The sequence below is a fragment of the Muntiacus reevesi genome, chromosome 1 (assembly GCF_963930625.1).
Source record: "Muntiacus reevesi chromosome 1, mMunRee1.1, whole genome shotgun sequence".
NCBI classification, from domain to species: domain Eukaryota; kingdom Metazoa; phylum Chordata; class Mammalia; order Artiodactyla; family Cervidae; genus Muntiacus; species Muntiacus reevesi.
The window spans coordinates 282,881,333-282,897,239 of record NC_089249.1 but is presented as its reverse complement, the minus strand read 5'-3'; the positions used below and the strand labels follow the sequence as shown (position 1 = coordinate 282,897,239).

General features: G+C 36.3%; 1 protein-coding gene across 2 annotated transcripts in view; it reads right to left on the bottom strand.

The window, feature by feature from the left end:
* FER (FER tyrosine kinase) overlaps positions 1–15,907 on the bottom strand; it is a 450,974-nt gene that overhangs the window by 346,312 nt on the left and 88,755 nt on the right. For both annotated transcript variants that reach the window (XM_065923334.1, XM_065923426.1), the window contains exon 5: positions 1,396–1,579. In XM_065923334.1, the coding sequence (XP_065779406.1) occupies positions 1,396–1,579 (184 nt within the window). The remainder of the gene's footprint in view (positions 1–1,395; positions 1,580–15,907) is intronic.

Sequence of the window (15,907 nt, the reverse complement as noted above, 5' to 3'; positions counted from 1 at the left end):
AGTGTGGGTAGACATGCTCACCCTGCAGGTGCCCAAATAAATATAAGGCCCTAATTTTCTTTTCCAAAATCACCACTCACAAAAAGGAATCCCTTAAAAATCTCTCTTATTTTGAAGAATTCTTTTACTTTATTTTGAATAGTGAAATACTATTTGGGTAAAAAAACAAAAAAATCAAATTCAAAATGCTTCCGGCAACGCTAATTTTGGATGGTTACAGAAATCACCTGACAGATACAACTGAAAGAAAAGAGCGAGGCAGAAAATCTAATTCAGATTTAGTAAGAATCCTTGGGCCTCACAGCTGGACGTACTGGATGACATGAATGCAAATGAGCGTCCCTAGATAATTCTCATAAAGCGATACAGTAAGTGGTTACGATGTTAACACTCATCTTTAAGACAAATTGGGGGGAAAAGGCAGAAGTCTCCTAATGTTATATGAATGAGTACTTGTGACAAAGGATTCAATTTTAGTGATATTATATTTTTAAACGCTAGATCTAGAAAAATTTACTAGACAGTAAAGATAATACACTTGTAAAATTATTAAATGTCTCTAAAGGATGTTCTCATGATGGTAAAAATACTGAACATTCATATGGAGAATTTGAGAAAACATTGATTCATAAAATGAAAGTAGGAAAGGAAATGTTTATAAGTCAATAATATGTAATTTAAAGAAGACATAACTAATTAAATATTTTAAGTAGGCATTTCACTATTTTATCAATACCCTTAAATACTGACATATTCAAGTTGACTAAAATCACTTTATCCTTTATTGGAAAAATGGGGACTCACCAGCATTAATAATGGGATGAAGTCTACCAAAGGGTGGTGTACTGAACTGATATGTATGGTAAACATGCATGCGTTTGAATTACTAACCAACACTGTTAGTTCCTTGAAGGCAAAAATTGTACCCTACTCATCTCTACGTCCCCAAGCACCAGTGTGCTTTGCATGCAGACAATTTCAATAAACATTTGTTCACTGTAATCTCATACAACTAGAAGCATGCAAATAAATAAATAACTTCCTTTGGGCTTAGCAGAGGTTCAAGATTTAAATCTTCAATGGTCTACAGATAGATATCCACTTCTTAATGCTTATCAAAATAAGGATTTTTTTTTTTTCATTTAAATTTCCAGCTAACTGGAGCAAAACTAAAACATACAAAAAGAAGAGTGAGTGAGCATGAGATGAAGGGATATCAAGGAAAATCAAGAAGGCCCGAGGGAGAAGAGGTCTGAAACACCCTCTGAGCTAGTCCAGCGTTGCCACTTACAAAACAAAGACAAATTTTATAGGAAACTTCTAACTAGGAGGAAAAAAGCAATGCTACAATCATTTCAGGAAGGGCTTTTATATCAAATGGGAAATGAAGCTTACAGTGCTTTTATCATTTCTTCTTGCATCTTTTGTAAAGAATCGAGAAGCAGAGGAAGTGTAGTGTCATAATACTGGTTCTGATGAAGCTGTGCCCCTTTCAATGCCAACACATACTGATTATGCAACATATGGAGTTTCATTGTGGCTTTGTCGTAACGTTCCTTAGCCTTTTCAGTTTCTTTCCCTGAAAAAAAAAAAGGTTGAATAAAGTTAGAAGGTAATTTTAAAAGTTCTATCTTCACTATATGCAAACTGAGTTACCACTAATTCATGTTATCTCATACATCTTATGAATAATCAAAAGGCTACTGAACACATATTGTGTTTACTTGTCAGTACTTTGTACAAAGGATGCTCTGAAGCAGGCGTACCCTGCAGGACATGTTTGATGAATAAAGGTCAATATACAATTTTTTTGAAAATATGTACAGATACATGCTCCTTCTCATCTTCAAGGAGCTTACACCAAATTGGAATGACAGTGCACATGAAACTGCATAACCAAGAAAACAAGAAAGTTTGTGAATAATGTTAAATTTGAAGGTCTACTTTTGAGATGTCAATATAGACCAGGGAAGTCAGAGGAGACTCTATGGAGAAACCAGACCTTAAAAAATGAGGCAAGTCTGGAAAAGTGTAAGAAAGACAGGAGAGACAATAGTTCCTTCACCTCACTCTCTCTCCATTTCTTCCTTCATTTCATTCAATAAATATTATTAACTGCTCATCCCCAGGAACTGGGCTAGACATTGGGAATTCTACATTTCGCAAAACAGAGTCTTTGACAACAGCCCACGGCCTGATGATTTGAACTATTGAGTGAAAACATGGAGAGAATAAGCAATGTTACATAGGCAAGCAAAGAAATAGCTCAAAAATAGCAAGTTTTGAGAAAATGAAGGAAATAAGCTGTATAGCTAAGACAATTTTAAGTTGTGAATGACTTGAAAATCAAGCAGAGAAATTTAGACTTGATACAGAAGAAGTCTAGAAGATGACAAAGTAATAAATTAAAAATTTATATGATTCCCTTACTAAAATCATTCAGAAAATATTTACAGGTTGGCAATATAAATGAGTGAAGATATAAACAAATAAAATTTTTAATCAGATCTTCAATTTTTGAAGCAAACAGAACAAATATTTCTTGTCAATTATCTAGACTTCATAAAAGTTTTTGCCCTCTATCCAAGGAGAGCTCACCAAATGAATCCTTCCCCCCAAATAAATCTTATGTTGAGAATTCTTGACGCCAGAGGCTTTTCTCTGCTTCCACTCTGTTTAGGCTCAGCACCCACTTGGGTACTCCCTATAGACAGGAGTCTGAAAAGTACCTCCTGTTGGAGAAAGTCCCCAGCCCAGGGCCAAAAGCAGAGAACAAACCAGAGCTTTTGCAACGAGAGGAGACATCAGACTTCCTCAGGCAGACCAACAGAATTGGAACAATTCTGTTTCTTATCACTCTGCCAATTCTGAAGGAAAGGAACCACATTCAGCTGGTGGAAAAGCACACAAATTCTTTCAGCAAACTGGCCTGTCTCTATTACCAACAAATTCTAGTGTTTCCAACTACTAGAACCACCACTGACTCCTCCAGGGAAGCTGCATACAATGCGGCGTGACTTCTCCAGTTACAGACATTAGCTTGTTCGTGCACACGAGGATATTTTAATAATTATCAAAATTATTCAAAAAATACTGCCCTGGATAACCTATTTCACTTTATAACATAAAGAACTCGCTGATGAGAAAATAATCTAATCACTAGAATGTCTTTCCTAAGCCCTTTCACAGCTGACTGGAAAGACGTCCTAATTCTACAGCAGGAGTAGGGGAGCAAATATATTAATTCAGTTCTGATCTGAAGGGATCAGAAAAAGATAATACTAGCTGTAAGAGAAGTAGGTCTTCTTACTTTTTGATCACAACACACAGGATAATATATTATATGCCATGAACTAGTAAATAATCACATAAACTTTAAAATATATAACTGAAATAAGAAATTCATTAAAAAGTTCTTACCCTTATTAAGTAGGATGCTGCGATTTAAAAAAAAAAATTCTATCATCTGAATTTTTAATTTTTAAAAATGTTCATTCAGAAACCAATAAATTTTTGTCCTCTGTTAATATAAATTCCTAAAGTGGTTGTAACTTACTTTGCATGACATGAAGGTTAATTTTTTAACTTAGCAATTAATAAGACACTTCAGTAATAATAATCACAAATGATTTTAAACATTCTTAGGAACACATCTGCTTACCCACGTTCAGTTAATCATTTCTTCACTGAATATTCTGTATAAATAATTTGCCCATAAACATTGCTACTTAACAAACTTCTTGCAGAAATACATTTCCAAAAAGTCTCCAAAAGTCAGTACAGTTGATACATCTATGATCAGTCCTGCAGCCTTGTTCTAAAATAACAACCCCCTTTTCTACCAACCAACACAACTCAGGCAGAGACTCCCATACAAAGCTGTCACCCAAGATCCAAACTGCATACCCAATCAAACAGGAACAAACCTTTCAGCTGGGAGCTAAGTCACATTAATGCCTGAACACCTGCTGCACTGAAGGTCCGAGGACATTTGCTGCAGAAGTTGCCGGAGCAGCCCTTTCTCTAAGAGCCTTTTCTTAGAGTCGGGTCTGTTTGGGTTTGGTTTGGTTTCATCATCTTTAGGCAGGTTTATGGTGCTCTTACTTGATAGTCAACAAATTCTGACAACAGACATGTCAAAATTTCAGGTACAATTAGGCAGTTAAATTAACTCCAAGTAACAAAGAAGTCTTATAGAGTCCACATGTCCATAATCAGAAAACCAGGCAGCACTATTTGAGGACTGTATTCTAACTGAATTCTAATTTGTTGATTTTTATTGTAAGTTTAAAGTTTGTTGATTTTTATTGTAGGCTTAAAATTATAACTAGCAAATTCAATGAATCCCATATTTTATTTCCCTCCTTAAAAAATATTGCTTTTTTTGTATAAACTCTATTATTCCCAATTAATTACTCAGATTTTTTGAGTGTAACTTCAGGAGTTAAGCTTTCCACACACACATTTTCATGGAGACATTTAAACCACCCATCTGTCATCCTATCCGCACAGATTTTTAAGCTGCACACGACCCATCTGTCTTTCTAGCTGGTGTAGAAATGATTCACAAAATACGCCACACTTGGCTCACTAAGATTTTATAATCCAAAATAATATTAGAAAACTTAAGAACGTCTCAGTTAATTTCTTTCTCTTTATCAGATACAGTGTATGACCAACAATCTGAAGAAGGCTATCGTAGCCAAAGTCTATAAACAGCCTACCAGTAGTTGTCTGCAAATTTAGAAAATGATTAAAAGCCTTTGAAAACATCCAAGGTAGAATCCATTATATTAAAACAATAATAATAATACATAACATGCAAATTTCATTTAAAATAGCTTTGGGTCTAAAACTGAAATAAATCAGGGGAATGTCTTAGTACAGCCTGTTGTCCTCTACGCTCAGACTCTCGTGCGCTTGGTTATACGCATGCACCCTGTACTTCCTCCCTTGTAGATATTAATAAAAAGCTTCAAAAACATCAAAAACATGCCATGATTTGAAAAGAGTCTACTGTACTTTTACCTGATTTGTTTTAAAAAATATTTAGGGTTTCAAACAGACTATGTAAGTAAATTCAAGAAATAGTAATACTGTGTGAAAACCAGCTGTAACTAAATTTTTTTTAATTCTATTCACTTAACAAAATATATTATAAAAAATTATGCACCAGGATTCCTGCTGCATAGCATTTTAGTTCAGAGTATCTCAGATCAACATTATACTTTCCTAACTTTTAAATAACCATACCTTAGCTTAAAATTAATGTGAACTACACACAGTGAATAAATCCTAGTGACAGACACAGAATCATACCTCTGTTGATGTATGCTTTTATTTTTTTTAATGACAAGAAGCACTGAAGCAGGACATGGAGTCATTCTATGTGTCAATTAACAGGGAGGAAAACATCCAATTTTTCTTTCTCCACATAACAAAATTCACAAAGAGACTAAATTACAATTCTTTTTCCTCCACTTGTTGACAAATCCATTTAATGTTTGTAATAACAGAGTGTGTACACAACATGTCGTGCCACAAACAATATTATGAAGCTAGCAAAACTCAATTATGGATGTTTGACATTTACAGGAGACAGGCTAGACTAGTCATTAAGTTAGTCTAGAAAGTCAAGTATTTTTTATTAAAAACCTCTGAAGCATTTATCATTTGTTAAATATTATGGTGAAAAGCCTCCGGGTAACAAATGAGAAGTGATTATTTTCCAAAAGTAAAGACTACTTGCCTGCAAGTAGTCTCTGCTTTGATGTGAATAAATAAATGTTTTATCACCTTACATTTTTCCTTTCTTTCAAAACATTCCTCCTCATACAATACTTATTACTCTGAGTAAGAAGAACATGAACAAGAATTCATCTTAACGTACAAGTTACTTGGCCCAAATATCTGCATGTGTTTTTTTCTCATGGAAGCTAAAGTAGGAACAAGTATGCTATGTGGGAACAATGAAAAAGCTATCTACTTTACTCAATGATGTTCTGACAATAACAAAGTTAAGAAGTCACTTTTCATCTCGGTTTCTCCTTTGATTAGCTGTACAATCCAAGCAAGTCATTTAATATAAATTTCAGCTTCTAATTTTTAATCCTGGGAGTTAAATTGTCTGCCCTACTCAATCCACTGGGTTGTGATGGAAATTAAATGGCAGAAAATTGCCAAACGCACAGTTAATAACAAAGAAGACAGAATTTGGAGAGCTGAAAACAGTCTTTTTGATTATATGCTCCTATAAAGTATTAAAAAATATAAGAGATGCATCCATACTATTATAACAAAATTTTATGTATCAATCAAGAAATATTTATTGAAAAACATTACACGTTTTAAACTGTTCAAAGAACTAAAATAGTGATATTTAAAAATTCAATATAAAGAGCAAGTTCCCTAGCTCTGTGCAGTATCATTTCCTTGTACATAGTGACTGCTAGATGCAACTGACCCACAGTCTTTTAATAACCTACATATTGAATGGTATTTCATGGTAAATCTATATTCTATAATAACAATGCTATGAATGGGGGGATTCTGAGTAGCTACAATATGGGCAGCAGCATAATTCTGAGTCTCCCACATATTATCTAAAAACATAATAAAGAACAAAAAGAAAAACAAATAAAACCTGCACCCTCAGTATAACAGAGAATGTTCAAAGTTTAAATTTGCAGTGAGTAGAAAAATAAACATCAAATCTTTGAAAATGATCTTGCAGCCTCCCACTGCAAGCCTTCATGGGCACCAAAGACTGTTCTGGGGGGGAAAGGGGGAAATAAAAGAAAAATGCACTGAAGAGAAAAGAGAGGCAGGCAAGCGCTAGCAGTATGCCTAAGACTCATCTAAAACCACCATGAGGATAAGGAGGTCTACCCTACCTGTGAAAATACTGAAAACGTGTAATGGCTGATCACAGAACTGACCTCAAGAAAGGGACTTTAAAATGCACGTGAAAGACAAGGGAGGCAGTCTTGGAAAGGTGATTCTTCAGAGAGAGAAATGGTTAAGATGAAAGAACTCTGAAAAGGGAAAGAAGTAAAAATCCTACAGAAAAACAACTAAAAATAAAAGGACGCATATTTCTGTCACGAAAATGAAAGGTATGAGATTGTACCCTACACGGCAAGGTAAAAAGTTGGGTTGCCTCAATTTCATGGATGCGGGCAAAAGACACAAGACTCTTGGGACAGAGACAAAGGACAGTTTATTTCTCAGTTTGTTTATGAATAGCTAGAATATCATCATTTGCAGAAAAAAAAAAGACTATAAACAGTCAAACAACAACCAACAGACTCACAGAAAACATATGTCCCATGTATAACAGAAAAAGGGCTATTCACTGTAATATATCTTTAAATTCTTTAAATTACAGAAGAAAAAATCAAATTTCAATTTTAAAAAAAGGGCAAAAGAATTCACTAAAAATTACTTTTAAATGGCCTTTAAAAAAAATAAAATAAATAAATAAATGGCCTTTAAAGATATGAAAAGATGGTCAACCTCACTCATAGCAGAAGAAATGTAAATCAAAATTACCTACCAAATTAACAAACACTGTTCTGACAACAATGTAGAGAAACCGATACACAGTTGGTGGAAATGTAAATTGGTATAAATTTTATAGAAGGAAATCTGACAATATCTAACAAAACTACACACACATTTATATTGTTACCCTACATTCACATTTCTAGAAGTTTATACTTAAGATATTGCTTCAAAAATAAAGATATTGCTTCAACAATTAAAAAAATAACTTTATGTACAAGTTTATTCAGGTAGTAGTGTAAATAATTGAAAAAAATTGAAATATGCCCATACATAGAAAAGTGCCTGAATAACTTATAATGAAGTGGTATGCAGCGGTTAAAAACAACAAAGAAATTTACGAACTGAAATACTGTAATATTTTAGGACATAATGTCAGGTGGAAAATCAAAATAAAAAAGCATATCATAATACTACAGTTTCTGTATAAGAAAGAAGCAGAAATGAGGAAGACACGGTCCTCTAAATATATAGTTCTATGCAGTCCTGACTTGTAGAACCATTAATGTCTAACCATTAACAAAATAAGTAAAGTGAGTCAACTAGGGTAAGGGAGGAAGAGCAACTTAAAGTGGGACACAACAGAGACAAGTGTGGTGCTAGAGAAGACTTTAGAGTCCACTGGACTGCATGGAGGCCAAACAATCAATCGTAAAGGAAATCAACCCTGAATATTCTTTGGAGGGACAGATGCTGCAGGTGAAGCTCCAACACTTCAGGCACCTGATGTGAAGGGCCAACTCATTGGAAAAGACCCCCATGCTGAGAAAGATTGAAGGCGGGAGGAGAAGGGGACGACAGAGGATGAGACGGTTGGATGGCATCACCAACTCGATGGTCATAAGTGTGAGTAAGCTCCAGGAGTTGGTGAAGGACAAGGAAGCCTGGTGTGCTGCAGTCCATGGGGTCGCAAAGAGTCAGAATGACTGAGTAACTGAACAACAAGAACCAAGCTGTATTTCCCAGTCTGTAATGTAAAGAGTGGGGAGTAAAAAGATTAACCCAAGTTAATTTTGCAAACAATATCTGACCCCAGAGGAAGACAAAAGGCAAAAAGAGCTCTAAACAAATACTGAACTACAGTAAGTAGGTTTCTTTTTTCAGAGGCGTAAGTTAGCAATTGTGAAATCACCTTTTAGGACTGAACAGGTAAGTACACTGTGAATAATAGCAGCCAGTTTTCTCACTGTCAAAGAAGGAGATTACAAATACGTAAATAGGAAAAGACAATGAACTGTTCGGTGTTTGAGTAGAATTGGAAGTAGCAATGTGAATCCTTCAGTTTCAGTATAGACAGAGCAACAGACACAGAAGTAGGCACAGATGCATGCCTGTATGTGTGTGCACACCTGCTTACTTCCCATCTCTGTTGGCTGAAGGGACCGCGAACAAAGACACCCCGGCAGCAATGCACACACCCAGGGCCAAATATTGGCTTTTAAACATCATTTTCCACTAAGTGAAAGCTACGGATCCTTAGAGAAATGAAGCCAAACCTAGAACAGGGAAAGCATAAGATGAGCCAGGAAATAAGTGTTCAATAAATAACAGGAACATGTCAAAAAGACAGAGGAACCAGTTTTCAGCTTCCTTCTCATGTACAGCTGCTAAAACACTAATATTTGTAGAATATGGCTGAAGTATATATGAGAATTCTTTGTATTCATCTTTCAAAATTTCTGTTGTTCTGAAATAATGTCAAAATTAAAAATAGAAAGTTGTAAAAACTCATTAAAGCTCAAAAGTATCTAAATGTTCATTATATCTAAAAATTCAGTTATTTAGCCTACAGATAAAAAGTCTCAATGACAGAAAAAAAACTTGGTTTTAATATGTATGTTTCAAAGCAGGTATACTTACACAATAAGAAAAATCAATAAAGAAACATGTATATTATCACATGTGAAACAGATCGTCAGTCCAGGTTCGAGGCATGAGACAGGGCGCTCGGGGCTGGTGCACTGGGATGACCCTGAGGGACGGGGAGGGAGGCGGGAGGGAGGGTCAGGATGGGGACACATGTACACCCGTGACTGATTCATGTCAATGTGTGGCAAAAACCACTACAATATTATAATTAGACTCCAATTAAAATAAATAAATTTTTTTAAAAAGCAGAAATTTCTTTTTAATGATCCTTTTGTTGGTAATTCTGCTGTTTAAAATGATCCCCAAGCACTGTGCTGAACTGCTGCCTGGCGCTTTTATGCTCAAGAAGCCTGCCATGTGCCTTATGGAGCAAGTATGTGTTAGATAGCTGTGTTGAGTCATGAATTACAAAACTGCTAGCTGTGAGTCTAATGTTAATGAGTCAACAAGATACATTAAAGAAGGTGTCTTTAAACAGAAGGACACAAAACATAAAGTGATGTACTGATCAATTGTCAAAAATGCTGTGACCCTGCTTAAAGGGATCCAACTTCTTATGTTATCCTCACGCAGGGCAATGATACAGTAATCAGCTAAAGTTAATTTAGGATTCACATTGATTTCATAGAATATAACTACCACAAACAACAAGAATCAGCTGTGTATATATACCCAGAATTTGACCACTTCTCATCACTTCTGCTGCTGCCAGCCAGGTCCAAGATAACATGAGCCCTTGCCCAGATTACTCCAATAGCCTAGAAGTAACAGTATTTCCATCCCTCCCAAACCACTCATAGTATTGTCAACAAAGCTACCAGAATTCTTCTCTTAAAACTTAAGTTCATGTCGTTCATGTAAATCCATGGTGATTCATGTCAATGTATGGCAAAAACCACTACAATATTGTAAAGTAATTAGCCTCCAACTAATAAAAATAATTGGAAAAAATAAAAATTAAAAAATAAAGAAAGCTGAGTGCTGGAGGAAAACAAAAAGCTCATGTCATTCCTTTGCTCAAACCCTCCAATGGCTTTCCACTAGCAAAGTGAAGGTGACAGTCGCTCAGTCACGTCCGACTCTTTGTGACCCATGGACTACACAGTCCATGGAGTTCTCCAGGCCAGAATACTGGAGTGGGTAGCCTTTCCCTTCTCCAGGGGACCTTCCCAGCCGAGGTCTCCCACATTGCAGGCGCATTCTTCACCCACTGAGCCACCAGGGAAGCCCTAGCAAGACCCCGCGTAATGCGTGCCTCCCCTCATGCCTACCGCCGTTCTTCCTCTCCGTTCTTTCTCGTACCTCCCCTCAGTTCCGGCCACACAGGCACCCTGCTACTCCTCAGAGACTCCCTACACGCTCCCAGCTCAGGGACTCTGCTTCCACTTCTCCTCTGTCGGAGTACAGACAGCCACATGTTCACTCCCTCACTCCTCACCCTTCATTTAAATGCTTTTCCCCTGTGACACCTCACCGGACCGTCCTCTACGCCCTGTCTACCCACCAGGCTTCCTCCATCACACCTGTTACCACCTAACATGCTGCATGTTTCATTTCCTTATTTCCTCTACACCCTGTCTACCCACCAGGTTTCCTCCATCACACCTGTTATCACCTAACATGCTGCATGTTTCATTTCCTTATTTCCTCTACACCCTGTCTACCTACCAGGCTTCCTCCATCACACCTGTTATCACCTAACATGCTGCATGTTTCATTTCCTTATTTCCTCTACACCCTGTCTACCCACCAGGTTTCCTCCATCACACCTTTTACCACCTAACATGCTGCATGTTTCATTTCCTTATTTCCTCTACACCCTGTCTACCCACCAGGCTTCCTCCATCACACCTGTTATCACCTAACATGCTGCATGTTTCATTTCCTTATTTCCTCTACGCCCTGTCTACCCACCAGGCTTCCTCCATCACACCTGTTATCACCTAAGATGCTGCATGTTTCATTTCCTTATTTCCTCTACACCCTGTCTACCTACCAGGCTTCCTCCATCACACCTGTTATCACCTAACATGCTGCATGTTTCATTTCCTTATTTCCTCTACACCCTGTCTACCTACCAGGTTTCCTCCATCACACCTGTTATCACCTAACATGCTGCATGTTTCATTTCCTTATTTGACTAATTAGCTAGCTTCGGTTCTAAAATACAACCTCCAAGAGGCAGGGATTTCTATGTGCTCCGTTATCTACAATATCACTGATACAAATAACAGTGCCTGGTATATAACAAGAAAATGCACAGATTGATACAGTTCTTATTTTTTTAAAGTAAACTTAACTTTTTTAAAATTAAAAGTTAGAGAAAGATTACAATTTTACCTTCTGCATCTGTTTATATCATCTTTCTAGTAATCAAGTCCAAAACTAATATTGTTAAGGAGCTCACCTACAAAATATAGAGGAAAATCAGCAAAAGAATATAACTTCTCTTAATCTTGTTGTATATGAAACTTAGCTTTATTTACTTAATAAAACTAAGCAAAGTAGGGACAAATCAAATTATTTTACTCTCATATTGTTTTTAGGATGTTATCTGCAGAATATAAATGAATCACATAGCAGATCCTATCCCACATAATATCTCAGCATCTGATGCAAATATTATAACTGTCATTCCAATTTATACAGCTTTAACCCAATGTAAATTAGATTAATAATTAAGAGTGCCATTATTCCTTATGACTTTGTAAAAGTCCTATCATATTAAGTTCTATACGCTGAAAAGCATTCATGCCATAAGTTAGCAGCTAATATATATAAATAAGTAGATTCAAAAAAGAGAAAAACCTCCCACTTTCAGCTCATTTCAATAGACCAATAACCAAAAAACATAGCCTGAACTATATTTTGGTCTTTAGTAAATTCTGTATTCAAAACACATTTCTTCCATATGTTGAACTGAGAGATAATTTGAATTTCAGAGTATTTTCCTAGAGGGCCTCCATACATCATTCATACATGATTCTGAATTTTTTAAATCCCCAATATTTAGGGGTTATCAAATAAGAAAGTCAGTTGCCATTCTTAGTGGACTCCAGGAAATCAACTAAAAGAGCTTTTCCTAAGTTTCATTCATTTTTAAGATTTAGATTTATTTAAACACAAATTCAACCATCTGTCTCAAGTCTGGACTCATTTCAAACCGGTTTTCATAATTAAAGTACTCCAAAGAGACAACTCAATGGATCTAATCACTTTTAATTGGCTATAATATATCACAGAACCATTCATAACGCATGAAGAGGCAATTTAAGAAAATCTACTTTCCCATTACAGAAAATTTTACTTTTGAATGAGACTTCCAACTAATCCCCCACAGCTCAAGCAGTAGACACGCTCGCACTCTGTCTGCTTTGGGTAAGTGAGGACTTGTAGATAATCAGGTATTTTACCAATTCTTTAGTTTTCCTCTCTGTTTCTCATAGAGAAGAAAAGAATTTGAAAAAGAGTTTGTTTCCTCTCTCTTGTTATAAAAGCTGATGAAGAATGTTCCTTGCAAGCTTCTCTAGACTGACTGGTATGGGCATATATAATGTGCAAGAGCTCATCCTGTCTTTTCTGAATATGCTGTGCATAAAACAGAAGCATTGAGACTCCCACCCATGTAAGTGAAGCCCCACAAATGTTTTTGTGAGTATTTTGAGGCTTAGTAAATATAAAACCATTAGTGTAATTCTAGCTATCAGAACACACAGCTGTGAGGCAGTTGTTTTGAATATCTTTTCCAATATTTCAGTATATCTTCGAGCAAACTATAGAACTTCAAAGGAAAATCATAGTTAAATTCACTTAATTCAATACTATATAGGATTCCTTATATTTTATAAAATTAGCATGCATTTACTCTTTAAAGTATTTTTTAACTTTGAAAAAGGTACTAACATGGCATACAATCAAAGATGTGCCTGTAAGTATACAGACAGAGATGATGCATATTTTCTACAATATAAACAAGATGGTAGAGAAACAAACAAACAATATCTGGGAATGAATAAACTCATACAACTTTACGAACAAATGAGAAGGAATGATAAAGTCCACTGAGACTCTAAAATTTAGGTGAATGTGTCAAGTAGATATATGGAAGATTGAAGAAAAGACCCAAATCATAATTATTCAGGCAAATCTATAATACCTGAGATGAAAAATACAGTGCATGAAATTAAAAGCAGGTTAGACACTGCAGAAGATAAGATTAGTAAAACTGTAGATATAACCATACAAACTAACCAAAATGAAACAGAAACAAAACAGGACAAGAGGGGAAGTAAACAGACCATCAGACCATGATACAAACAGCATGATGTACATGTACTGGAGTCTCCAGAGGACACAAGGGAGAGGAACGTAGACAGAGAATACACACAAAGAAATAATGGCTGAAAGCTTTCCAAATTTGGTAAAAATTATAAACTTTCAGATATAAGAAGCTCAAAACCCATAAACACAAGCAGAGAAAAAATTACATAAAGGAGTATCAGAATAAAATTTTTCAAAATCAATAATAAAAAAGAAACCCTAAAAGCTGCCAAAGAAATACAAACCACATACAGCCACAAAGAAAATGGTAAGAACAGATTTCTCCTTCAGAGCACCAAAGGGCAACATCTTTAAAGAACTAACAAGAAAAAAAACCTGCCAAAAAAAAATTCTATACCCAGCAAAATATATTTCAAAAAAAAAAGAAGGTGAAATAAAAACTTTTTTAGACAAAAAACTTTTTACAAAAGCCGAATTTACCACCTGCAGACTTTGCTGTTGTTCAGTTGCTAAGCAGTGTCCGGCTCTTTGCAACCCTATGAACTGCAGCACGCCAGGCTTTTCTCTCCTTCACTACCTCCCAGAGCCTGGCTCAGGTCATGTTCATTGAGTCGGTGATGCCATCCAACCACCTCATCCTCTCTCGCCCCCTTCTCCTTTTGTCCTCAATCTTTCCCAACAATAAAGTCTTTTCCAATGAGTTGGCACTTTGCATCAGGTGGCCAAAGTATTGAAGTTTCAGCTTCACTATCAGTCCTTCCAATGAATATTCAGTCTTGATTTCCTTTAGATTGACTGGTTGGATCTCCTTGCAGTCCAAGGGACTCTCAAGATTCTTCTCCAACACCACAGTTCAGAAGTATCAATTCTTCAGCATTCAACCTTCCTTATAGTGCAACTCTCACATCTATACATGACTACTGGAAAAACCACAGCTTTGACTATATGAATCTTTGTTGGCTAAGTGATGTCTCTGCTTTTTAATACACTATCTAGGTTGGTCATAGTTTTTCTTCCAAGAAGGAAATGTCTTATAATTTCAAGGCTGCAGTCACCATCCACAGCGATTTTGGAGCCCAAGAAAATAAAATCTGCCACTGTTTCTCCTTTTTTCCATCTGTTTGCCACAAAGTGATGGGACCAGTTGCCATGATCTTCAGTTTTTGAATGTTGAGTTTTAAGCCAACTTTGTCACTTTCCTCTTTCACCTTCATCAAGAAGCTCTTTAGTTACTCTTTGCTTTCTGCCAATATAGTGGCATCATCTGCACATCTGAGGTTGTTGACAGTTCTCCCAGCAATCTTGATTCCAACTGTGCTTCATCCAGTTTGGCATTTCACATGCTGTACTATGTATAGAAGTTAAATGGGCAAGGTGACAATATACAGCCTTGACATACTCTTTTCCCAATTTGGAACCAGTCAACTTTTCTATGTCTGGTTCTAACTGTTGCTTCTTGACCCACATACATGTTTCTCAAGAGACAGGTAAGATGACCTGGTACTCCCATCTTTTTAACAATCTTCCACAGTTTGTCGTGATCCACACAGTCAAAAGCGTTAGTGTAGTCAATCAAGCAGAAGTAGATGTTTTTCTGGAAGTCCCTTGCTTTTCTCTATGCTGCAATGAATGTTTGCAATTTGATCTCAGCTTGTACATCTGGAAGTTCTCAGTTCACATACTGCTGAAGCCTAACTTGAAGGATTTTCAGCATTACCTTGCTAGCATGTGAAAAGAGTGCAGTTTATGGTATTTGAACATTCTCTGCCATCATCTTTCTTTGAAATGAAAACTGACCTTTTCCAATCCTGTGGCCACTGCTGAGTTTTCCAAATTTGATGACATACTGAGTGCAACACTTTAACAGCAACATCACTTAGGATTTGAAATAGCTCAGCTGTAATTTCATCCCTCCACTAGCTTTGCTGGTAGTAATGCTTCCTGAGGTCCACTTGATTTCACACTCCAGGATGTCTGGCTCTAGGTGAGTGGCTCCACCATTGTGGTTGTCTCGGTCATTGAGACCTTTTTTTGTATAGGTCTGCATAGTCTTGCTACCTCCTCTTAATCTCTCCAGCTTCTGTTAGGCCCTTGCTGTTTCTGTCCTTTCTCATGTCTGTCTTTGCATGAACTGTTCTCTTGGTATCTCCAATTTTCTTTTTTTTTTTGCCTTTTTTTCCCCCAATTATTTTTA